The sequence below is a fragment of the Rhynchophorus ferrugineus genome, unplaced genomic scaffold (assembly GCF_030347505.1).
Source record: "Rhynchophorus ferrugineus isolate W39M unplaced genomic scaffold, kcgeb_rfMv2 rfM8, whole genome shotgun sequence".
NCBI classification, from domain to species: Eukaryota; Metazoa; Arthropoda; class Insecta; order Coleoptera; family Curculionidae; genus Rhynchophorus; species Rhynchophorus ferrugineus.
In genome coordinates, this window is record NW_027472587.1 from 10,679,664 (window position 1) to 10,707,223 (window position 27,560).

Genomic DNA, 27,560 nt, shown 5'->3' on the forward strand with positions numbered 1-27,560 from the left:
ACTGTGACCTTCAGATACTGATTGTTTTTGAAAAAATTTAGAGAATCGCTAAGACATGAGGATATAGTCCATTTTAATGTTATATAGCACTGTTAATTAATAACTAAACATTACCACTGTTCAGATTAATCAAAGACTGATTCAATATCAATTCTAAATCTAAATATAGTTAGTTCAATATTCACGATAGATAGTATAAGGTAAAAAAGGACATGGTAAATCAAACTAATTCATAACTTTCACAGAAATGTATGATTTTATTACTTCTGATAAATCTATCAATTATTGAATAAGATCTCGTAAGAAAGAATATTCCTTCCTTTTTGTTTTAATCACACATACACATTTAGTATTTTCTAGCAACGCTGAAACTGGAAATATTCTTTCTCTCATATAAAAATCCATCGACGATCCTAGACTTTATACAAAAAGTAACACGTATTTAACAACCTAAAAAAACTGAGCAATTGTTTAAATATGTAAAGTACATAGAGCCATCTAATTTAGATTTTAAGAAGTTATTTTTCTATGATAAACATCAGCAATAAATAGATAACCAAATAAACGCTATGAAGCATTAATTTATTTCCATTAACGGATAAACAATGTTACTAGTTTTAGAAGAATGCGTTCGAGCAGAATATTAATTTTGTAGCGACAAAAGTCCTAGATAACTTTGATGAAACCATCGCATCGGCTTATATATTTATTGCGTAATATTTGTAATTAAAAAACAACAAATTATGGATAAAAATAGAACAATTAAAATGTCACAATTCAGGTAAAAGAAACCGAACGTTTAATCGTTCTTTTTTTAACAAGCAATCTATTATAGCTTTTTTAACAGATGCATTAATTAACATTGCATTAATTACCTAAATATAAAAACACATTTTTCATTTAAAACTAAAAAAACTAATGAAGTACGTCTAATTTCGAAGTCAATTTTTTCCATTTTATTTCTACGTCTATATCTGTTTCGATCTAGTTTTGATGTATTGTCTTCAGAGTTCCACCGTTCTCAGCCAGAAGAAAAGATTTTTTAACGAATATTTTGATTTTTCAAAAAGTTCTACTTGTTTCTCTTCCATCAAAACAATTCTATGAAAATAAAGCGGATTATGAACCAGACATATAGATTTTAATTCGGTTTTTGACCGGCTCGCGAGTAACAAACTATTCAAATATACCTGATAAAGTTTAGATTGCTTTTATATAAGAAAAAATACGAAAGCAAAACGATATTTCCATCTATGCCCATATCTAAATAAAGTCGTTTTTATTTTGCGCAAATATTATTGGCGAAATATTACCATGGAGAGTAGATAAATAAAATAATGTAAGGGGATACTTTTTTTATAGAACTAAAATTAAAAATAATATATTTACACTATATACATTGCGCTAAGATACATCATTATGTACTATATCTATTTTTTTTCAACAACAACAATATTTTGAGTCAAACCACTTGGAAGAGACAGTCACGTATTCTTTTACTTCCATGTGGAAGACTGATTCAAGAGATGTCTTATGGTCTGGCAGCATGTGTAACAATATTTTCCATAATATCATACTTAATTCGTTCCTGTTTTAATTTTCAATTTATTACTATTAACAATTAGTTTTAATGGTTCTGCAACTAAATATACACACATGTCATTAATCGGTAGTGTAATTTTTTCTATTATTACGTATGCAACCAGACAAATACCAAAAATAATTTTAAACTAAATTGACTGTTTTGAACACGTTCTTTGTTACATTACGAAATTACAACGAACAAATCATCGCTATGACTATTAAACGAAAATCACCGTCATTTAAACATTTGAAAATATCCTCAATGTGATCCAACATAAAAAATATATTTGTATATATATTTTTTTAAAATCACAATTCAATAAAACCCATATAACAACAGCTAGGTTTTATCTTTACTACAATGTCTTGTACATCTACGACTCAGAAGCAAAAATCGGCAACATGTAAAGATAACCCATGTAAAAAAGTATATGAAACATCTTCCTAAGAGTAGTATCACATTTTTGGACAAATACAAAAATAGTTGTCCAGTAACATCATATCCACATATCCACAGTCACGAATTAATCCACCAGAACTATTTTTATAGTTCTTCATTAATTAACTCGTGATTAACAAACATATCCCACGGTCATACAATGTCACCGTTGAAACTTAACCGTCTCGTTTGACTCAAAACCACTTTCCCGTCTTCGTTTCTGTTATAGAATGTCAAAAAAAATGGGTTTAAGTCAATTGTCGAATATACAAAATAATTTTCTTACATTAATAGTATTATTTTATATGTATACGTAACTTTAAGACATCTCTTTAAGATTTAATTACCTCCAAATGGAAATTCCGTCCTAGATTAGTGTTTAATTGGGGACGTTCGTCTTCCGACGAGTCCGAATCGTCGTGATAGATGGATAGAGGTCCGTCTATTTCGTCGTTCTCATCCAGCTGAAAAGGATAATTCTTCAATGTTATAGTCAAGAGCGTGTTAATTAAACGATGTTGGTATATACTTAAAGTAACAATAAGCAAGTAATAATGTCATGTTAGTGTTTAATGAGTGTTGCAATTAATTTTTTCTACTAAACTTATAAGTTTTATTTCAACTATAAATTGGGTAATAGTTAGTCCAACCTAATTTCATGAATATCAGCGTCTTTTAGTAAGTAGTGGCTATTTCTGAAGAATCATAGCAACTGGTGGTTTCCGCCTGCCTGAATTTGCGACGTTGTCATTTACAAATAATCGAGAGGTAAAATCCAATGAACTACAGTGATCATTGTGGGTTTAATCCAGCTACTGGTAAAGGCGTTGTTTTGTAAAGTTAATATTGTTGTTGTCTATAGTTTACTTGTTCTTGTACTGTTCATATTTTGATAATAAATGGTGGGTGGTAATAGATAAATCATGTATTTGAGAATATTGTCAAAAAGCCTTTATAATACTTTTAATTTGAACATATATATGCGGACATTCCATATAGGTGCGTATATACTCGATTTTTATTTTAATCTAGCAAATTGAATTTAATTCTATACAAAATTCATTATATTTTAGACATTGACGATTTAGAATTGGACGCTATATTGCATGAAACCCGAGATAATTTAAGCAATGGTAATTTGGAAAACACAGACTCACATTGGAATCAACCAAAACGAAAAAAATTAACCTGAATCTCAACGGAAATGTTAGGTTAATCTGTGAATTCAAAATAATTTAATCTATTTATATTATATTCTTTAAATGTACGTATAGTTTACAGTAAGTGGCAACGTTGAAAGTTCAAATCCTTGTGCGCATTTTATGATTCTCCAGAATTAGACTATTGTCTTTTAATAACAGGTGTTATTATTAACATTAACACTCATTGGTTACTTTATCAATATACTATAAGCATCGAAACTATTAAGAATTGACCGAAAGTTAAATAGCTAAAAGTCAAATTAGTGATCCAGAAAAAAAGCAAAATGAATATTATATAAATTGAGAGAAAACATTATTGAAAAACATTCAGAAATTTTACTGGTGAAGAAAATTGCGTCTCTTAGTACCATAAATGCTTTACAAATCCACAGAAGAATGCTAAATCAATAAATTACTTTTAAATTAGCTGGGGTAAAATAGCATATTCTAAAAATTGACAGCTGTAAGTAACATAACCTTAGAATACAAGATGGTTATATTTATTATTTGCTAATTTTGTGGTTATGTTTTAATATATTTGATAATTTATTATATATGGCCGTGAACATTTAATGAAATTCAGAAAAAACACAATATTTTTATTGGTAATAGAAGAAATGTAAATGTTATAGTTTATGACTACATATATATTAATGCCTGTAAGTATCTGTTATTATATTATATATTACCAAATATTACAACATTCATTGGAAGACGTAACTAAAAATTAAAATATGAATAATAAATACAATATATTCTAGATGTGACCACACCAACAAAATTACCAGAAAGAGTAATTTTTAAATCTCATATAATCGCAGAAAATGTACAATGTAACTAGTAATCTAACACTGTTTGGTAGGGTAGATTAAATTTATATATATCAATATTTGTGTTATTGATAGAGGTTATTAAAACAAAAATGAAATGTAGGCATGTACACTTCATAAGAATATATAAGGAATGGTTGTTGAGACTGCTGCAGATAATATTGTACATATTTGGAGTGCAATAAACAACTAGATGAAATACATAAAATTACAAGAGAAGAATTCAGACATACAAGGTACTTTTAGAGCACATGGGTACGAATATGCTGTTACTTCGATATTGAAATTTACTATATTTGACATCAATATTGTTTTGTTTCTTTAATTTTCATTAGCATTGTCACTAAATTATTTTAAAGCTTTTATTTAAATTATTTTATGTTATTTAGCGAAGAAAAAACGTATATTAGTAAATTTAAGCAAAATTATAAGTATATCCATTCATACAAGTTTGATTTTATTTAGAGTTAATTATAATTGTAATTGCAATATCAAATATAATTTGTCTGGCTATAAAATGAATTATTTTATAAATTAAGAATAAAAAATCATTTAAAATTTGTTATCATAATAAATGTAAATATGATAAGCATTTCATTAATCATATTAAAATATATTTATTATTATGTTATCTTTTTACTATTTATAATTGTATTAAATGGCAAGACTTCAAGATAAATAATGTAAATAACAAAATGTAATACAACAATATATGACTTAGATTAATAATTAATTAATTATATTAAAATTTGGCGAATGAACTTTATTTTAATTATTCTACATTATTGATCTTAAATGTATATAATCGACTATGTATTTAATTTGTTATATACAAAAAAATCTACGTGGGCTACTACATACACAGGTGTGAACACATACTTACATTAGACCTCAAAATCACCAATAGTGAATTTATTTTTGAGCGTGTTTGAAGCGGTAAGGCAGGGTCCGTCTGGACTTGTTAATTGCTCCTAGTTTTGAGTCATAAAGCTAATTAGTAAAAGGTAACTAGCATACTAGTTTTATCTAATAAATTGTAGATTTCATTATTTTGTTTTACCGAAAAATAAATAAATAAAATAAGAACATTTAAATTTTGAAAAACTTACTCAAAAAATACCAGTATTACATAAAAATTAAATAATTTAAATGAATATCGACGACTGAAAATACGACAAACTACGTAGGCGTCAAATTACTTGATATAAAAAAATAACAAATCAAAATAATTAAACTAACCATAAAATATAGAGTCTGATTTTATTTTATGAAATTGACCGTATAATATTTCGAATTATATATGATGACGTATGACTGTTAACCTAAAAATAGTTACGGATTTTTTCAATCTAAATAATTTAATTAGAATCGCGCAATAAGTCTATTATTAGTGCATGTTAGCAAGCTAACATTTAAAAGCTTTTTACATTGAGACGGATTCATAGCAGTAACAAGTGAACAGAGGGGGTACATCGAGATGAAATAAGGCAAAATAGGTGTTAAACTTACGTCTACGTCGGTTATCATTTCCTTGGTGGATACGGTCGTGTCAATTCTTCGTATGGATCCCTCGTGTATGTTGATGTCCAAGTTGAGCTTTTGGTAACGTCTGAGCAGGAATACGATGGGTATCGGTAGGATTCCTGCGAGGATCATACAGGCTGCTATGGCAAGAACCCATCCGGGATAGCTTTTCTTCACAGAATCTCCCTTAAATATAATAAAACAAAATCAGGACTTTACGTAATATGTGTCTTGTAGTACTAGTAGTCCGGTGATACTGGGAATTTCTTCTGTATAGTCAGACAGTCAGTAAGGAATATTATTTCAGTGTATGCGTCGTTTGTGTGAGGCTTTTTAGTTTCTAGAGGCCGATAATATTGGTCAATAACTTTCGGTCGTTTAATCGCAATTTTTTCAACAGAAAGCCAGTTTATATCATTTCGTAAACGCCCTATTCACCTAATTTAGCTCCGTCATACTTCCATGAATTAAAAAAACTGATGATATATGTCTAACAATGAAAGACTGAAGATTGGTCGAGTATTTTGAAACCATACATTATAACAGCAAGTGAGTTATTATAGTATGAACTGAAAAAGGTACTTAAAAGTTGAAATCACAGCATTTTTAAACATAATAGATAATTTTAATAAAAAGGGGTAATAATAATGCAATAATTAAGTGCATCAATTTGCAACAAGGTTTAAAATAGGCAAAAATATTGTTTCTGTATAACATATAAGTAGACAGTGTAAAATAATAATATCAAATAAACTTGATATTGTTGAACTTGTTATTTTATTGTATTAACATGTATCTTCTTTAACAACCTTCTATTAGGTCCTTTGATATTTATCTACATAACAGTGTATCTACGTATTCAGTGTATATAGACGCTAGATTTGAAGAAATCTGATTGAACATTTAAAAGTGATTATTTTGATGACACATTGACAAAAAACAGCATGGAGAACAAACAGTCTTCATAGACAATGAATTGCAAGACATATTGGGCGATAATCCAGCTTAAACTCTCGGCGAACTTTCAGAGAGCTTAGCAGTTGATGAATTAACTATTTTGTCAGCAGTTTGCAGATGTCTACGAAAATGGTCATAGGAATTGACTGAATATTTCATTTGGAATCGTTTCAATTAAACCAGTATGTTTAATTGATTTCCAGGAAAAAGGAGAAGATATTTCTGTGGTACCTTCAACGGTAACCCATCACAACTAGAGATCTTCATGCAAGCTTATATGGCAAACGCCGCAATAAAAGCAAAATTAATTGGCGAAGTTCAAAACTTGTTATTTCAAGACCAGATCTAACAGTGTGGCAGCAACTAAAACCAGCCCTTAGACAAAGATTTGGCGACAGTACAGCAGATACTTCTACAGCAATTGCAATATCAAAAAGGCAATTAAATTAATCAACAATAAGCTTTTACAACAGATTAAAGATTATCGTCCACCAAATAGTTAACAGAGTCATCATAGAATTCCCAGATCAGAATACGCAAAGATTGCAACAACTCTTAATGACCAGCGATCCAAAAAAAAAACAATTAAATATTACAACAAAATTACATGGGATTTAATAAAAAAACGAAGTCCCCGATAAAGTCAACGAAGAAATTGATTCCTTTACCCGGCCAGAGTCCCAACATCCATCCCGTTTTATCACAACCAGGTCCTTCTCGCATAACAAGACCTTAATAAAACAAAAAAAAACAGCATTGTTAAAAGTAAATTCCATATGTCAAAAAAAAAAGCGCCAGAGGCCAAACTGTATAATCAAAATTAAACAAACAAAGGGAAACGGAATAGATAAAAACGTAGTATAGATCGAAGAACCAGGAGAAGTCCAAGGACCACAACCCATCATCCCGCTCAATGGGGACATCGAACCAAAGACTAAGCAAGGAGGAATGATATTGGCTAATCCTCTAATACAAATAAGAATTTCGTCGGAATGTTGAACATTTAATATTAACATTCTGAAAATAACCAGGAATCCCAAAGAAAAACTAATATAGAAGCCAACGGACTGACATTACCATATAATTTTGATGATTCAAATTGTTACCATTCTCTCAAATTGTATCAAATAAAAATAATTTTTCTAAAAACGTTAAATACGAAACTAATTATTTAACTTCCCTGTTTAAAATGAAAAAAGTAAGCACCTGATTTATGAAACAAGTTAGGAGTAATGGAATACATAATATATTGAAGAAAATTTAAATTATGATCACACAAGCCGAATAACAAAATTGTAAAGTTCCCCAAAACACAAAGTATCAAAAACTAATTTAAAAGGATATTGCGTAAATAGCCTTGTCGTTCTCTGACCTTACTCTATATATAGAAACTTTGGTTGAAAGTCGACAACTAATTTATAAATGTTGTACATGGTCCGGATTAGTTCTACGCAAGATTAAAAAAGTTTCTTCTCGATTTCCAATATATAAAAGGTTTTCTTAAGGTTTAATATAAAGTAATTATTTTACCAGATAAAAGATAACATTTGGTCATAAGTTTCGCAGGCGTAAGCTTACTGAAAATTGAGTGGTGCTTGTGGCGATGAGTTAAGCGAACGTCAATGAATCGAAATTTCAATACCAAAGAGGAATCTCGTGAAAAAATCCATGAAAATTATCCTTAAATATATCGAGGTAGATCGACATATTTCACTTCGTAACATCGCTGCTGAACTAGACATTCACACACAATTGTGTTTGGTGTACAGTTTTGAACCAATTGGATAACAAAATAAGCTTCATACTTGATTGAAACTAAATCGAGCCATTCTTCAAACAAATGAAGGTTGTAAAGCCCACATTAAGGCTAAGGAAGGTGGTGCTAAATATTTGATGAGATTGAAAAGAAATTGTTCAATTTAGCAATAGAAAAAGCGTTGTCTTCCATTGTAATAATGCTGCACCATATACATCTTTAATAACTCGGCAAAAATTGAGAAATATTGAATGAGAAATTTTTATGCAATCATCGTATAGCCCGGAGCTTGTCCTGTCTGACTACCGTTTGCTCAGGTCTCTGTAACGTTATATTAATAGAGTACGGTTACATTTAAGCTTGTTGGAACTACTTTAAGAAATTCTACAATTATTTGTTTTGTTCTGGCCTAAAACCAGGCGGTGGAATGCATTACGCATACTTGATCGCGGAGACTTGCCCTGAAGTGACAAGTTGGACCGGATTATGTTGGACTGCCTTTGGGCTTATCAATACACTGAACCAAAACCGCCTCACAGTTGACCCCTGTGGGAATTTAGGGATATGGCATCCACTAATCGGGCAACCGTTATTGGGTACGAGGACCTGGCGATTCTATTGATTCGCGAACTTAAGTTAAAACATGACTGGATACTGTCATATGGGGGCAAAAGTTATGACTGCAGCTACAGATGTGGCTGTTTCAGCCTGAAATAGGGGGAGGTTAGCGGTGACGCGGTGCTAAGCTCCCAGCATGTCGACCAGCTCGCGAACAAGCACGTTTTCAGAAGAACTTGAGCTGAGTTGTTGTTTGTGGAATGATTGAGATATGAAGTGTTTGATTTCTGGAGTATCAGTTTCCCTATGAATTTATATCCACTATGAACCATGGAGCGGTTAAGATTCTCCTGAGGAACTTATTTTGGAAAAATTGAAGCCGTTTCACCTGGTTGGATGTAACATACTTGAAATAGGTATTAGATCCCTAAAGGAGAACGGATCGAACTAACATCTCAATTATTTATCCTACAGTAGATAACACTTCTAAATTGATGGAATTATTGCTTTATCAGCAATATTATTGTTATCATCGATTTGTGTTAAAATTTATATAAATAAAGTTATTTTGAAAAATCACTAAAAATCACTTAACAATATAGATAGTAACACATTTTTCGTTAATTCTAGTTATTAATATGATATATTTTATTATTATAGTTGATTATTTGTGATAGTTTGTGAATCATACATTACAACTAGAATGTTTAGAGTCAAACAAGAAGAAGCTTACTCTACAATAAAAGAAGCTAAAGTAGGTGTACCACAAGGAAGTGTACTGAGACCAACGCTTTATCTACTTTACACTTGTGATATATTACAAATGGAAAATATCACGATGGCTACATTTGCTGATGATACTGCGATTATAGCTGAGCGGAGACAATAGCGAAGAAGCCTCATGAAAATTACAACAGGCAAGTGACAATATAAATAATTGGACACAAGCTTGGAAAATAAGAATTAATGAAGTAAATCTTTATATGTGCAGTTCACCTATAAACAGACCGTACAAGCATCAATAACATTAAATAATACTATCATTCCATACAGCATAAACTAGAGAAAATGCTACCAAAACAATACACCGAACTATTAAATGAATATACTGAATCATACATTACAACTAGAATGTTTAGAGTCAAACAAGAAGAAGCCTACTTTACAATAAAAGAAGCTAAAGCAGGTGTATCACAAGGAAGTGTACTGGGACCAACGCTTTATCTACTTTACACTTGTGATATACCACAAATGGAAAATATCACGATGGCTACATTTGCTGACGATACTGCGGTTATAGCTGAGCGGAGACAATAGTGAAGAAGCCTCACGAAATTTACAACAGGCAAGTGACAATATAAATAATTGAACACAAGCTTGGAAAATAAGAATTAATGAAAGTAAATCTGTATATGTGCAGTTCACCTATAAACCGACCGTACAAGCACCAATAACATTAAATAACACTATCATTCCATATAGCAACAACGCTAAATATCTCGGAATGAATCTCGATGCAAAACTTCGCTGGAAGGAACATATAAAGAAGAAAAGAAAAGAACTGGAATTGAAATATAGGAAAATGAACTGGCTAATTGGAAGAAAATCGCAATTATTAGTACATAATAAATTGCTATTATATAAGCAAATATTGAAACCTATATGGACATACGGAGTTCAATTATGGGGATGTTCTGCAAAGAGTAAACTAAATAAAATACTATTTCTTCAGAACAAAGTCCCTAGAGGTATTGTGGGTGCACCCAAATACTATAGGACTGATTACCTACATCAAGAACTTCAGATACCCACAGTCATTCAAAAATCAAGAAAATTGCAAGGGGGCATGAGGAAAGACTCCATTCTCATACGAATATTGAAATATTGCAACTTTTGGATACCACCAGAACAGGACACACACTTAAAACAATCAAACCATCTGATATTGTGTAGTTTTGTGTAGTGATGTACATATATTACAAAAATCAGCAGTGACATGTATAAACATTATTTCACCAGAGTTATATAAATATCTTCCTAGTTATATACGTAGATTTAAGTTATCATAAAGAAAACTCTTTTTGTTAATTTTGATCATAATACTGTCACATAATGAACACTCTTGTAGAAAATAAAAAATGAAGATAATGATAAAGTCAATATGTTCACTAAATTTGATTATATTATTCAGTTATTGAATGCTATTTTAATTGAAATTTAAAATTACCATAACATGATAACAAACAACTAGATAATTTTGGGCTGAATAAAATATACATATTTTTATTAAAAATTATGTTTTGAACATTCTTTTCTATTTACGATTAACGACAAGAACAAGTCATGAGTGGTCGTATCACTGAGAGATTCCTCAAGGAAATCGGTCTTTATCAAAAAATATATTTTTACTTTATATATAGCATTATAAATTACTTTTATCTATAGATAGTTTTATTATTTAATTATTTGTCTAGATACCTGTTTTGTTTCAATATTAATATTGGTAAGTTTGATTATTTATTCCGGTTTATTTTATATTTATTATTTCTAATATTCTAAGCATTATAACTGCTAATTGGCTCTGTCTTTTTTTTCGGTTCCTTAGAATGCGTAATATGTTGATGATCTCCAAAAAATGTTTAAATGTTGGGGATACTTTAAAAATATTATCAGTCAATCAATGCTCAATCAGGATATATCAGAACTGGACCTATTCTTTAACATGAAATCACGGTCCTGGGTATTAAACCTACCGACTGGCCAGTGACTAACTTAGGGATGACTCCCAGTTATTCCTGTCAGATTTTACACTGTCGCTTAGAGATATTTATAACGACGATCACAAACGTAAAGTACATCCATTCACTGCTGCATTTGAACCTGCGACTATCTTAGCAGTAGGAGGACCGTCCTGTAGCCTTAAGGGGGTAATATACTGGATGGAATAAATATTTAGAATAGGTTATTTTCGAAGATATAGCTAATTAGGCGAAAAAAATTTTGTTCATTTTTTTTGCAACTACATGTTGTTTGTAGATGTTAAGGAATATTTTGTAGAATACTAATTTACTATATAATTGAACTTACCTGCTCTGCGCTCCAGGCTGAATATTCTAGAGGTTCCACAAGCATTGATACAATCGATGACGTTAAAATCACAACCATAATTGATGGCGCTAAGAATCGCCACGTTATCTGCCAGTAGAGGCCTGGTTTATAGCCGGTCATCTCGTATATGTCGTTGGTAAACCGCTCATGTCCGTACACATAGATCACCGCTATCATCTCCATTAGGGCCACCACAACCAAACCAATAGTTCCAGCGAAGGAATCGAACATGCTTAGCCAATATTCCCCAGCTCCAGTGGTGAAGATCAGTCCAATAACGAAACAGGTCAAACACAAACACGCTGAAAGGGAAATGAAGAAAAATATAGATTTATATATTGTGAATTCACTGTTTGTGGATCTAGAACATCGTCTGCTACATAGATGACACAATGAAACGATGTGCTCAAATTTATATATCGTGTCTTTACAACCATGGAGAAATTAGAGATTTAACTTTGAGGACTTGAGGAATTGTTTCGCAGCATCCATAATATATGGATGACACTGCAATAATTTTTTTGACTCGCTTTATTGGTTTATTTGAATTGATTTATTTCATATTTTTTTCTAAATATACACTAATATATATTTATATATATTGTTGAAATTTTCTTTATATTTATTTTGGATTGGTTTGGTTTATATTTATTTTTATGTTATTATATTTTTATATATTGAAAATGAAATAGTTTTTATTTACTGTTTACTGGTCATTAAAGAGGGTTAGTTATGTGATACCATAATGTGCACGTGTTAGACTGTGTTTAAGAACCAACTAAAAGTCTTCACAACACAATGTCTGAAACTTTCTTAACAGGTGTCTAGAGTTACAATCAATAACTTCAGTGTACTCTTCTCCAGAGACCTAGAATGAGTTGTTTCTCTATTACTCTATGAAACGTTTTAGTGAAGCAACTTTTTTCAGGATAATAAATTAAAAAGAAAAAAGTTTATCGGTACTTTTTTGATGGAGAAAAATACTATTGAAGCCAAACCATGGCCTGACAAGTATTATGCTGAATTATGTTTTTTATTTAAAATTCTATGGTACAAACATTATAATGCTGAATTCTCAGATTAATGAAACGATTGAATGAAAAATATTAATTAAATCCTCCTTGAAGGAGAAAAACATGTCTTTCTTTGATAATTTAAGGAAAATTTCGCTTGTTTTAGATGTAATTATGTTGAAACAACCTATTTTTGTTCTTGATTCAAGATAAGGAAACATGTATTTGATGTTTTGGATTAGACCAGTATGGACTAAATTTAAAAATTCAATGTTTTTCATTGTTTTTCAAAGTTTATATGTATGTTTACTGATTTTATGGTAAACATACTTCATTGCTAAAAATGATTTTGTTTTAGATGAGATAATTTCTGTAGAGTTAACAAGGATCAAGCGAATTAGAAACAGTAATTGAAGGAAACCTTCCCTGGAGAATGTTCTCCTCATATATATATATATATATATATATATATATATATATATATATATATATATATATATATATATATATATATATATATATTAGTAATATGTTACAGTTATATTTTTATCAACCAAACAAGCTTAATTACATTACCTGTTATATATTGCTTGCTGACTCTTTTTAAAATATCAATATCGAATACGGTGCAAAGCATTCCTTCTAATATCCCGATCTGTGAGCCAATTCCCAGCGATAGCAACATGACGAAGAAGAGGATGGCCCAGAATGGAGCTAGTGGCAGTTTCACAATAGCTTCCGTGAAAACGATGAAGGCCAATCCAGTTCCGCCGGCAGCCTAAACATATTTTAATTAGGATAATTAATAAACAAGTTTTACGATCCTATTACCTTGTTCAGTTCGGTCTCCAGAGAACAATTTTCTGGATTATTCCTAGAAATAATAAAAAATAATCAGTAATTTTGAAGATAATTAATTTTGTTTCATTTTATTAGAACAAATTTTAATACTAATGGCAATTATAAAATTAGAAAAAATTCTCTTTTATATTTCGGGTGTTATAACCAGTATTAACCTTTGACAATCGATATTTCTATTGTAAAGATGATATTATTGATGCTACATAGACACAGGAAGTTGAAAAAACTTTAGATACTACTTTCATCGATATTTCCTTAAATATAAACTATTCCTTAACAAGAATATCTTACATTACCAAGGTTTGAAAATCTTTATTGCGATTTTTGTAGAATAATTGGTGTTCAATTGTTTTTGATCTCGAATCCCGAAACATAAAAAGATATAGATCATCGCATATTAATATAATATTGTTAATTTAGTTTAAAATATATTATTAATAATAGAGACGTGTTTATTGTTATTACTATATATTTAGACTCTGGTTCTACATAGTTATGAAATTATAAATATCGTCAGACATAGTTCTACTTCCAATAAAATTGGTAAAGTATAAACGTTAAAGAGATTTAAGTATTATATAACTATAATGGAGACTAGGTTTAATGAAGCCTTATAAAAAAATAGAAGTCCTTTTACAATGTAGGGATATATCACATATAAAGGTTTGGATATAAAAAATATTATACACTCTACTGCCTTATGCTTAAAGTTTGAATAATCAAGTTTTTATTATTATTACCGGTGTATTACCTATAAAGCACCGTTGAATATACGTTATTATATTTTTAAAACAGAATAATAACAATTTAATAATTTTTTAATAGTAATTAACAAAAATTTTAATCATATTTTGTTTTCTATGAATTTGAATCATTTAATAACATATGAATGATGTCACGGAAGAAACTAGCTAGCTGCGCAACTATTAGTTTTTGACTGCTTAACTAAGGTTTTTTCTAAGGCAAGTTCAATTAAGCGAATTTTTCATTACCTTTAGAGGTTTAACAATGTGGGCCAAGGAGTAACAAGCACGTCTTATGATAATTATTTTATATATGACGTATACATTGAATATGCCATAAAATCTGTTTTATATATTTATGTCCATTAATCAGATCAGATGGTGGTGTACATACTTCACCGCTATCACTCATATTTACTTGGTTGGCAAGTATAATGGTTACATAATTGGCTTCCGTAGGACCAAATGAGCCTTAGTAAACATATTGGTTTAGTTTAGCAACAGTTTAGCTAAATTTGTTTTAAAACAGATTAAAGATTCAGTTTCTTTTTATTGCCAGCCAATCAGTGAAAAGCAGGTTTCTGTAAGCGGATCCAGGTTGTTTGCAGACAACATATGTAGAGACATGTTCTTGTTGCATTTATTCATGTTAAATCTTCAAACAATAGATTGCCCATTGTCTATCTTCAACACTTTGATCTTGTAGAATGGGGGCTGGTCATTAAGACTGAAATCTCTACTTCTAAATTGTTTGCATCAATAATAACACGCTTACTCTTTATTGGTCAGTAAAAGCCGACTACGTGGATCATTGTCATGTAGTAGAAATTGATTTCAATGCTCTAGAAGCATTTTTGAGTTGTCTAATATGTCTAATATGTAATGTTGTTGTCTAACATAATTCTATATATAATAATTCTGTTTTTAAATTTATTATACCATATATTATCAAGTCATAAATATATTTCATTATTTTGTTTGATATTTTAGTGTTATTAATATAGTTCTAAAATTATTTTAATTCTCCTCTTAGTACCACAATTATTTTTAATCATATTTTTTATTCAATATTTAGCTGTCGCTTTTTTATACCTCAAAGTCTTCTTTTACCAACTAGGGGTTTATCTGGAGTGCGGCTACAGTTTAACGTGGGCCCCGAACCACGGTCATCGGCATTAAGCCTACCGACTGGCAAGTGACCAACTTAGAAATCATCCCAAAAAAAAATTCGGTCTTACTCAGCGTGGTTACTGGCGTGACTGGGATCATTTTCCTTGTCGGATATTGCACTCTTGCCTGGGACAATCACAAATATTAAACAATCACTATCTGTCGCAACAGTAGGAGGACTGTCCTATCGCCTTTAACACTGCCCCACCAAGCCGGCGTAATAAAAATTAAAAAATAAATCTGCGAAATACTATTTTTTAATAATATATATCAATGTGTATCATTTATTTAATAATGTATTAACAATTCGTTCAAATTTCAACGAAATATGTTCTAACATTCAAAAGGCTTGAAGAAAAACCGAAAGGATTAGAAAAAGGCAATAAAAAAAGAGCATAACTCAATAGTTGCCAAGATAATATAAAAACAATCAAAAGTATTTTATTATATCAAATTTTTTTATTATTTACCCTATTACATAAAAATAATCTTATCGTATAATAGATTGTCTAAACGCTGCTATATTAACGTCCATTATTATTTACAATCATAATAAAACCAAAATATAAAGCCATATAAGTCTATATAACTATAAATTCCTCACATGATTTACAAGCATTATTTGCAACATCAAAAACTAGTCGGTATAAAGCTATTGACGGATAAAACATTCGATTAAAATTGTCGCGAATGAAAATAGTAATAAATGAAAAATTCAAATGAATCATTCACAACTGACACTAGGAAGTAATAGTAATCTAAGTAATAGTGCAAGTAAAATAATAAAGAATGCAACATTTTAATATTTCATTCGATAGTAAAGAGTATTTGATTTGAGGTCCCGCAACGCAAGAATTGAGTAACAGTATTTAGGAAAATTAAGTACTGACTACTGTTAATTGAACAATATTGCCACACAAATATTTTGAATTCGTTTACAAAATTTAAAAAAAGCAACAGCGTCCGCTTGGTGGGGCAGTAGTAAAGGCAACAGGACGGTCCGAATCCTGCTGGGGAATGGTCGTAAATTTATGTTTGTGATTGGTTAAAATTTGTTAATGTTCTAGGCAAGAGTGTAAAATCCTACAAGGAAAATGATCCCAGTCACGCCAGTAACCAGGCTGGGTAAGACCGGATGTCTTCTGGGATGATTTCTAAAGTTGGTCACGCGCCAGTTGGTAGGCTTTAATGCTGAGGACCGTGGTTCGGAGCCCACGTTACACTGTAGGTCCAGTCCAGATAAACCCATAGTTGGTAAAAGGAGACTTTAAAATATATTTTTAAAAAATATTATATTATCTCTATCTTATTATATTATTTTATTAAAAAATAATAAAAATATAGTATATCTAAAAACGTTTTTTCTTCAGACAAATATTTTGGCCTAGTTTAATTATTAAATTGTCGATTATGGTAACTTTATGAGTTTAAAATATTATTTAATTAACGTTGATGCTGATAATAATAATTTTTTATGTTTATACTTACACCAGTAAACACTCATCGACTTTACTCACTGCTTTGAAGCCTAGAATAGCAAATATCACCACACTGGCATAGATTGCCGTTACTGCATTACAAACTGACACTAGAATCACATCCCTGACGCAATTATTCTTGGGAGTGTTGTATGAACCGAAAGCGATAAGAGATCCGAAAGCTAAACCAAAGGAATAAAAAACTTGCGTGGCCGCATCCAGCCAAACTTTCGGATCCTTCAGCATGTGTACCTGGAAACAATTTTTCGGTTGGTATATCGATGTTTTAGGTGTGGTGTCGGAGGTACCTTGGGTTTTAACATGTGGGCAAGTCCAGCTCCAGCTCCTTTTAGTGTCATACCTTCTATAAAAAATATGGTCAACACTAGGTACGGGAACATGGAGGTGAAATACACAACCTATAAGAGAAAAGAATTTTTAGGTATTTCATAGTGAATGTGGTCTATGCTAGTCATTAAAATGTTTTAAAATTATCGATTTTCGTGTCTTGATTTGCGAAACTGATTTGAAATATTTCTGGGCATTGTCAATTAATTTCCTAATACCATTTGGGTTGTATTGTAACAATCCAATTACTCTTTTTATGAAAGTTTTGTTTGTTTTTAAATCCTGTCCAACATCATGTTAGATAAAAATCACAGACTCACAAGCAACTGTTCTAGTTAGTTGGAAGAGTCGCCAAACTTGGCAAAGAACAAAGAAATTGTTTTATTGGTCAACCAAAAAGCTTAATTGGACTTTTGGGGTGCAAACATGTGGTTGCACTTAAACATCAAACTGACTAGTAATCCAAAATAAAGATCCTCGATTAATTACCAATGCTTGTCGCTACGTAACCAACCAAGAAACATATCATCCTCGAAATCAAATGAATTTACGAAGATTACTTTTATATTATATTACTCACAGCAATGTGAAATCAACACAGCTCGTGGATACACCTAGTACTATTGTAATTTTTCTTTGTGGGCATTTTCCAACCCGAAGATCTAGCAAAACTGCGGGAAACATGTACCCTAATGCTATGTACTTGTTTTCTATATTTAAAATTTTATATAATGCATTAGCCTTGTATAATAACCAATCTGTAACACCTGTGTTTTAGATGGATAGATATTAAAGATTTAACCTAAATAAAAATCATAATTCAATGACGCCCTTTACCCTTATTTATGGCAAATTGCTTTAAAAATTTTCGACGTTCTAGCAAAATTATGGGACATTTCCCCTATGTCCTGTTCTATAACTGTTTCTTTAACTTTTTTTCTGTTTATATATAACTACATCCTATACACTTTATGATTTAATTTTAAAACATTTTAAGATTAAAAAAAGAAGATAAAGATAAGTTAACTAAAAAACACAAGACCATGTAAATTTTGAAGGAAATATTCTTGTCTTTCTTGACCTCGAAATCAAATGGCTTTGAGAAGTTATCTAAGAATTTGCCTTAATATAATGAGAGATAAAGTGCTTTTTATTATAATAATTCGTAATATATTTGATATAACAATAACAGTATTAGAAATTGAAACAAAAAAATGATACGTCAATATTTAATATTTAAGGGGTAATTTTATATGCTAATTAAAAAGGTACGTACTTTTCCCGAACTCTGGATGCCCTTCATAACAATGAAAAATACAACCAGCCAAGCAATCAGCAGACAAATCACAATCCACCATTTCGGTTCTCCGGGTTCGTCTATCGAAGGGCTGGCGTCCAATGTCACTCGATACCAAAAATATTTAGTTGCTGACGATTTTTCGCATTCCACTGATGTGGCGTTTGTGAGAGGATCTACCGGACAATTCTGCCAAGGTAACTCTAACTGTAACATAATAATTTATATCTTATAAGTTTAGTGTAATAGTAATAATAACAGTAACAATAGTATAAAGTGTGATATATACGAGTATTATATTAGAAATAAAATATGGTTTTTGTTAACAACATAATTATATTCGTTTTAAGTTGATTTTTAAGCGATGTTTCAAAGCCTGGAATTACATTAAAGATATATACCCATTCCTATGAAAAATTTACCCTAACTACTTTTGAAATAGAAAAATTCATAGCAGATATTCAACCTCTGCTTGGAGTAATACATCGGAAATTAAGAGTACAAATATAGGAATTAATTATCCAAAAAAAAGCGAAGGAAATGGTAGCTGAAAAACAAAAATTACGAAAAATTGGCAACAAAACAGAACACGTGAAAATAAAAATACTTTAAACAATATAATCCAAAGAATGAAAAGGGAAATGCTGTAAATTAAAAGCAAATCCATAAATGACTATCTGAGAAATTTAACAGATGATAAAGAAACTGATTATTCACTCTGGAAAGCCACGAAATATCTAAAGCGCTCATATCTACACAGTCCACTCATAAGAGACCTATGTGGGAATTGGGCACGTGACAATTACCAAAATGCAGAAGCATTTGCTGAATATCTAGAAAAAATCTTTCAAACCAAACGAAATTAATATTGAATATAATCTGCCGGACATGGAAGCTGGAAATTCGATGATTGAATTAGTCACGCCGAAAGAGCTAACCAAAGTAATTAAAACTGACATTAATCCCAGGAAATCACCAGGCTGATGATTTAATAACAGGAGAATTAGTGCAAAAACTATCAAGAATGGGAATTATAAAACTCAACAACTTGATCAATACAGCATTTAGATTAAAATATGTCCCAGGCATTTGAAAGATGGCAGAAATTATGATGATCCCAAAACCTGCAAAATCACTAAACGAAATAAAAACCTATAGATCTATATCATTGCTGCCAGTAATATTTAAGGTTTTTGAAAAATTCCTGTTGAAAAGAATAAAACCGATCATAGAGAGAAAAAACCTAATACCAATACACCAGTTTGGGTTTATTAACAAGCATTCAACAATTGACCAGGTCCACAGAATAGCTGTTATTGAAAAAGCCTACGAAAGTAAAAAGTATGCTCAGCTATATTCTTAGATATAGCACAAGCCTTCGATAAGCCACATGTCGTGCCGAAAGAATGATGTTTGTTTGGCAGCGACCCAATTATCGATCCATTTTCGTTCTTTTTCAGCATTACGAAACCATTGTTCCAGACGAAGGTAATAAGAAGGCGTTATGTTTGATGTATAACTCTGGGTGCTACAGAAATTCCTATTGAAATTAAACTGTGTATCCTACACAACTCTTGCAATGCGTTGAGCATTGTTATCCATTTACATGGACGGCTTTGCGTTTGCCATTTGTTATTGCTGGTATTTTTAACAGCAATACGCTCAATTTGTTCGATTTCGAACAGTTTCATTTGATTATAGTTGCTAGTAATACAATACACCCTGGTAATATTACCGTATCCGAAACAACCATAATATAAAAGTGTTTTATGGTCTTCGGAGGTAGATTTCTTCACCGAGTATCTCAATAATATTGAAAACTGCTATTTTATGTGAAGGGACTGTTAGGTTGTTTAACATTTGTTAACACTGATATGTTTCTACCAATATATATCGTTGATTAAAATACATGCATGAGCCTAATATAAACTCTTTATTGTGTACTTTGCTTAAACGAAAAAAAAACTGTATTAAATCAAATTTTCTATAATAATTTTTAAAATTAAAAAAAATGTGTTCCTTCCTGAACCATCCTATATACTAATATATCTGTAATATGTTTATTTTATAAATAGTTAATAACTGTTTAAATTAAATGAATATCATCATGCAATATTAGTTTTGAAGGAAATATTCTGGTCTGTTATATCATCTATAGGTATTTTCAAAAGCCGTGTTTAAAATTATATTATTTATTTATCAATTATTATCAATACTAAATCAATCAACTTTCAATATACAATTTTTATCTACCTAAGAACTTTTGATGTTTATTCAGTATTATAAAAAATTAGAAACTGTGAAAGATTTCACATCTTTTTTAACAAATTTCTAATATATTTTAATATATAATGGAATGAATAAATCAGTTTATGGAAAAGGATCGAAGACTTCTTGATGTTATAGGAGTTATATTTGGTAGCCTCTTAGCTTATTTCACTAGGTGCTGATACAGATGTGGGTTTCGGCTTGATTACACGATTTGATGTAGTATGAAAATACATGAGAACCCGCTATCTGGCGACCATAAAGTCTACGTTCGCCGTTTTGCTCCGGTCACCACAGATTATCTCATCAATGATTAGTTAGTTAATGGACATTGTCCAACTGAGTTCTTACATTTTATCAATTCTAATACTATAATTATTGTGTCATGTTGTATTATCTAAATGTCAAACCGGAAACTTATTGAGTGATATGTTAATACTTATCATTAGCTCTATAACTAATTTTAAAGGATTTCTTTTTATTTTGAAGTTTTATTGTGAAAAATCGGTACATTATATTGTCATACTATACATATTGTACATATATTCAAAATATTGTTTATCGATAGCAACTACTTTTTCCATCTTTAAGGCAATTTACTGATACCATCTCAAAAAAACGATGAATCTTTTGAGTCTGTCCACCAATCGGCCCATTTTTTGGAGTTTCTATAGGAAGCGCTGCTCAGACAGGTCATGACTTGAAAGTAGTAATCAGAACGACCAAGGCTTATTTGGCTTGATATTATTGTATATTGGTAATATTGGCTTATTATTAATTCTTGTCTTCCAATTCTTTTGGCTGCTCAGAACGCTCCTTGTTTTTGGTGTCAGTATTTACTTATTGAAATCGATGGAGTATGGTTGCCATAAGTTTCACACAGCTTTCGATGATCTTCAGTCGCCTTTTTCCTCAAACTGATGTAAAAACAGACATTTTCGACGCACCGAAAAAGTGTTCCTTCACTCTTCGACGACATGGTACATACCGAAAAGTGAAGCCCGTTAGTAGGACTTGAACAGGAAGTATGTACTGTAGTAACTGTAGTACTTAATGCAATTTAATACACAATAAGATCATTTGTTGTAAATCCTTTAAAATTAATATATAGGCGCCTGATATAGCGATTACAAACTTATTTAAACACAAAATAAAGTTTTAAATTGCATACTTACACGAAAACTATTGAACAAATAATAGAAACACCATGTTATTATCACATTGTAGTACAGTGCCACGAAAAACGTCACTAAACAGGAAGATATACCGATTCCACCGAGCCAAGGATGGATGGTGTTCCAGACTCCCAACGAGCCCAGTCTCATCTTTTGTCCTATACCCAGTTCTATCAGGAAGAGCGGTATTCCCTCTAGTATCAGCATTACAGCGAATGGTATCAAGAAAGCACCTGAAACAAAACAATGATAGAAAATGAATTATAGTGTGCGTTTATTGTTACGAACTATATGTATGTGTAGCTGTGCAAAAATATATATAAGTTTGTCAAGTTACTGTTATTTTAGACAAATTAGGAAACGTATCACTGTTTAGTATGAATTTTGCGCTGCATGCATAATTAAACTTTGTATGATAACCATGTTCTTTCGGTGTAAATTGAATAATATTTCTGTGGCCTTAGTTTGGGCGTTAAGTTCTTGTCTTTTCATCAAGATGGTGATAATAAAAATAAATAGGAAATAAATTGTAAAGGGCAAAAATGGAAAATGAATAATGAAATCCATTATTTTGAGCATGGTTTTTGAATTGGTGTATAAACTAGTATTGGTAGTTTGTAGGAAGCAATTTGTGTTTGGCAACATTCAAGGTGAGACACTAAAAGCTCCGTGAGTTTGGTTGGTGGGAGGTTAGTATGTACCCACTTTATATTTCGAACCTGGTACCAATTTATTAACACCTGTTGCCGACAACAGAATATTTTGAAAAAAAATCGTTTGTTCTTTAGATAGGGATAGGTGTTTCTATGTCATAGGCATAATGGAATTATCTTCAAAATGGTAACAAGTTATCAAGCCTCCAAGTTGGTGATCATTATATTACACCTGTTAATTATAATTTCATACTTCCATTTATATATTTTATATTTATATACTTTTATTTGGTATTTTTACTTGGTTCGTACTTTCAAAATGAAATATGGAAAATCTAATTTTGAGCGCTCAAATATTTCTAAATAGAACACTGTTCTTATGTAAGGAACTGTCAAAATAATTGAATTTAGTTAGGTTAGTTATTCAGTTAGGTAACTGGTTAGGGTAGGTTGTTTAACAGCTGCTTAGATTAATTTCGTTCGCATTTTAATTGAACATAAAATACAATTTAATAAACTGTGATTTCTATATGAATCAAATTTCATATAATATTCTTTTTATTTTTCAATTATGTATTTCTTCCTGAATAATCTGTAATAGGTTTATTTTATAAGTAGGTATTAGCTATTAATTAAATGAAAATCACCATGTAATGTTAATTTTGAAGGAAATATTCTGGTCTAGCCACTTTTCAAATCCAGCTCTCAAATTTTCATAATTAATTTCAAATTTAGTTATCTTCAAAGTGGTAATAAGTTATCCACCAAAGTGGCACATATTTCGCTCATATCGAACCGTGTTGTACGTAAAAAAGTATGTTAAATAAAATGTTAAATAAGTCTTCAAGTTCATGCAAAAATAATGGTATTCTTTATATTACACCTGTTATTTATAATTTCGTATATATAAGTCCATTTTTGTAAAATATATTTCGATACGTCATATCTTGTCAATATAACAGGTTAATTAAAAAGTCCGGGACCAACCATAGTAAAACAAATCTTTTTGGCAAAATTAGTTTTCTATTCAACATAATTCCCTTCAAGGGTGATACACTGACTATAGCGACCCTCCAACTTTTCAATGCCATTTTTGTAGTATGATTTGTCTTTTGCTTCAAAATAGGCCTCAGTTTCGGCGATCACTTTTCATTCGTCGAAAATTTCTTCCCAGTGAGCATTCTTTTAGGATCTGAGAACAGGAAATAGTCACTGGGGACCAGATCTGGAGAATATGGTGGATGAGGAAGCAAGTTGAAATCCAATTCATGGATTTTTGCCATCGTTTTCACTGACTTGCATCGTGTGTGCATTGTCTTGGTGAAGCAGCACTTTTTTCCTTCAAATGCGGCCGTTTTTCGGCGATATCGTCCTTCAAACGGTTCAATAACTTTATGTAATAGTTGCCGTTGATGGTCTTTCCTTTTTCCAGGTAGTCAATGAAAATAATTCCATGCGCATCTCAAAATATAGACGCCATAACGCTGCCAGCCAACTGTTGCGTTTTCCCACGCTTTGGAGCGGGTTCATCCTGTGCAGTGCACTCTGATGACTGTTGATTGGACTTCTGAGTGAAATGATTTAGCCATGTTTATCCATTGTCACATATCGACGCAAAAACTCGGGTTTATTACGCTTGATCATTTTCAAACACTGCTCCGAATCATCAACTCGTCGTTATTTTTGGTTAAAAGTGAGCTTACGCGGCACCCACTTTGCATAGAGCTTTCTCATACCCAAATATTCGTAAATGATATGATGTACACGTTCAGTTGATATCTTTAGAGGGTCTGCTATTTTATTCAATTTCAATTTACGGTGATTCAAAATCATTTTGTGGATTTTTTTAATGTTTTCGTCGGTAGGAACTTCTATTGGGCGTCCACTGCGTTCACTGTCTTCGGTGCCCATTTCACCACGTCTAAACTTAACATACCAATGTTTGCTGGTTTATTTTCCTGGGCCAGTGTCCGGAAACTCGGTATCAAGCCAAGTTTTTGATTCAACTGTTTTTTTCCTTTCAAAAAGCAATATTTTATCAACACGCGATATTCTTTTTTATCCATTTTTTTCACAATAACAAAAGTTGCTTCACTTAAAATACTATAATTCACAAACTAATGATCCGACAGCTGTCAAATTTATACACGCTTCTTTTGGGGGTTAGGGCTAACTAAGAAACATATGTATTTAATTCTAGTAGCGCCATCTATGTGTCAGGCCGGACACTTTTTAATTGACTTGTTTATTTATAATATGTTATTAAAAAGCCACGGGGCTGATGGGAACTTAATAGTACAAATATCCTTCAATACTTAATATAAATACCATGCATTCTCATCAAAATCACTAAAACACATTCTAAGGAGAAGTATGAAATGTTAATACAATAGCCTATCAATTTCAATTACTCCTAATTACATCTACACAAAGAAAATACAAAAAAGGCATAGAAATAGACCTTCTTAAATGGTTTTCCTCCTTAATAGTAGCATATAAAATCCTATTGGTGTATTTTTTTCCACTTAGTTCCAAAAGGTTCTCTAAACGTAAATTGATAATATAATATTCTCATTGAAATTCGATGTTGTTTTACCAATTTTCGAACAACCACTCCCACAGATTTTACTTTTATCTTCGAGATAAAAACAAATTAAGCTTCGGAGCAACAAAATATATGTTTACCGTTACTGATTAAATCTCTAACGATATTGTCGTACTTTAGTTTGTAACGAGAAGTTCAAATAAAATTGGCAGAATGAAAATAACGATAATTATTATTTCTTGAAACATTAAGGATTATTTAGCCATCTTTGCCCTTGGTTCTTTCTATGGTTGTATTCTTCTTTGGTTCGCTTTGGCTATGTATCTGTCAAATGTTTTTTGTTTAATAGTTTTTTTGTATTTAGAATTCTTTTTAGCCTTTTTAATACTAATTTATGAAATACCTTAGCTTAACAGTTGAATGAATGATGAATTCAAATATCTGTGATATAGTCGGAATATTACATTAATTAATTTATGAGTTTTATTGTACACTATTATCCAATAAGTTCTTATTTGATTATTGTTTAATTATTATATTTTTACTAGTTGTTTCTGACTAACTTACAATTTGTGTTTATGATAAATTAAATCTAGGTATATAACTAGGAGAACCCATCGGCCCTATCTCAGTCTCTGGTGAAATAATGTTTATACATGTCACTGCTGAATTTTTTAATATATGCACCTCACTACACAACAGTACACAAGATAAGTGTCCTGTTCTGGTAGTATCCAAAAGCTGCAATACTTCAATATTGTCATGAAAATGGAGTCTTTTCTCATGCCCCCTTACAATTCTCTTGATTTTTTGACTGACTGTGGGTATCTGAAGCTATCGATGTAGGTAGTTAGTCCTGCAGTATTTGAGTGCTCCCACAATATATCTCAGGACTTTGTTCTGAAAAATTTGTATTTTGTTTATGTTACTATTTGCAGAACATCCCCATAATTGAACTCCGTATGTCCATATAGGTTTCAGTATTTGCTTATATAATAGCTAATTATTATGTACTGATAATTGTGATTTTCTTCCAATAAGCCAGTATATTTTCTTATATTTTAATTCCAGTTATTTTCTTTTCTTCTTTATATGTTCCTTCCAGCGATATATTGCATCAAGATTCATTTCGCGATATTTAGCGTTGTTGCTATATGGAATGATAGTATTATTTAATGTTATTGGTGCTTGTACGGTCTTTTGTGCGTGAACACATGCACAGATTTACTTTCATAAATTTTTATTTTCCAAACTTGTGTCCAATTATTTATATTGTCATTTGCCTATTGTAACTTTCGTGAGGCTTCTTCACTATTGTCTCCGACAGCTATAAATGCCGTATATATTTCATATTAACAAATGTAGCCATCGTAATATTCACCATTTGTGGTATATCATAAGTGTACAGTAGATAAAGCATTGGTCTCAGCACACTTCCTTGTAGTACACCTACTTTAGCTTCTTTTATTGTAGAGTAAGCTTCTTCTTGTCCGACTCTAAACATTCTGTTTATAATGTACGATTTTAATAGTTCGGTGTGTAGTTTCGGTAACATTTTCTGTAGTTTATGATCAAGGCGTCTTCATGCCAAAGATGAATAAGTGAATAATTAATCTTATTTCAGTCCTTACCAATTTTGGACAGCAATTTGTGATGAATTTCTTTGTTTAAAAGGTTGATACGATGTAAGCAGATCAAAATCTCTTATAAAATTATAGTGATTTACTCACCAACAGACGCAATCCATGCGTTCAAGTCTTTGGTGGTATTTTCATTTGAATTGAGCTTCATATTATTTATCAGCAGTTAACAATATTCTGAAGTATTTATCAATGTATATGATTATAAGGGACTATTATAATAACAGTAATAAAGTTTGTAAATTTTTAAGGATTGTTTACTAAGTTGTTTAATAAGTTCGAGGATATTTCATAAAACCATAATTAAAGACCCATTAAATTAAATTTGAAAGCTTTAGATACTCTTTAAGTTGATGAAGCACTTGCTAACAATTTTGTTAAAACTATACGCATTAGTTTTGGCATTAGAAT

General features: G+C 30.9%; 1 protein-coding gene across 4 annotated transcripts in view; it reads right to left on the minus strand.

The window, feature by feature from the left end:
• Positions 1-233: 233 nt before the first annotated feature.
• The window catches only part of LOC143200782 (sodium- and chloride-dependent transporter XTRP3), a 34,971-nt gene continuing 7,644 nt past the window's right edge, over positions 234-27,560 (minus strand). Inside the window, exons 2-11 of one of the 4 annotated variants that reach the window (XM_076411460.1) lie at positions 22,312-22,544; positions 18,848-19,075; positions 17,532-17,642; positions 17,234-17,475; positions 13,803-13,845; positions 13,548-13,749; positions 11,938-12,260; positions 5,565-5,765; positions 4,939-5,026; positions 234-2,487 (exon numbers count right to left, since the gene is read on the minus strand). In XM_076411460.1, the coding sequence (XP_076267575.1) occupies positions 4,940-5,026; positions 5,565-5,765; positions 11,938-12,260; positions 13,548-13,749; positions 13,803-13,845; positions 17,234-17,475; positions 17,532-17,642; positions 18,848-19,075; positions 22,312-22,544 (1,670 nt within the window). In that variant the 3' untranslated portion in view covers positions 234-2,487; position 4,939. Of the gene's footprint in view, positions 2,488-4,938; positions 5,027-5,564; positions 5,766-11,937; positions 12,261-13,547; positions 13,750-13,802; positions 13,846-17,233; positions 17,476-17,527; positions 17,643-18,847; positions 19,076-22,311; positions 22,545-27,560 lie in introns of all 4 variants that reach the window. The other 3 variants (XM_076411459.1, XM_076411458.1, XM_076411457.1) reach the window with 3 other exon arrangements.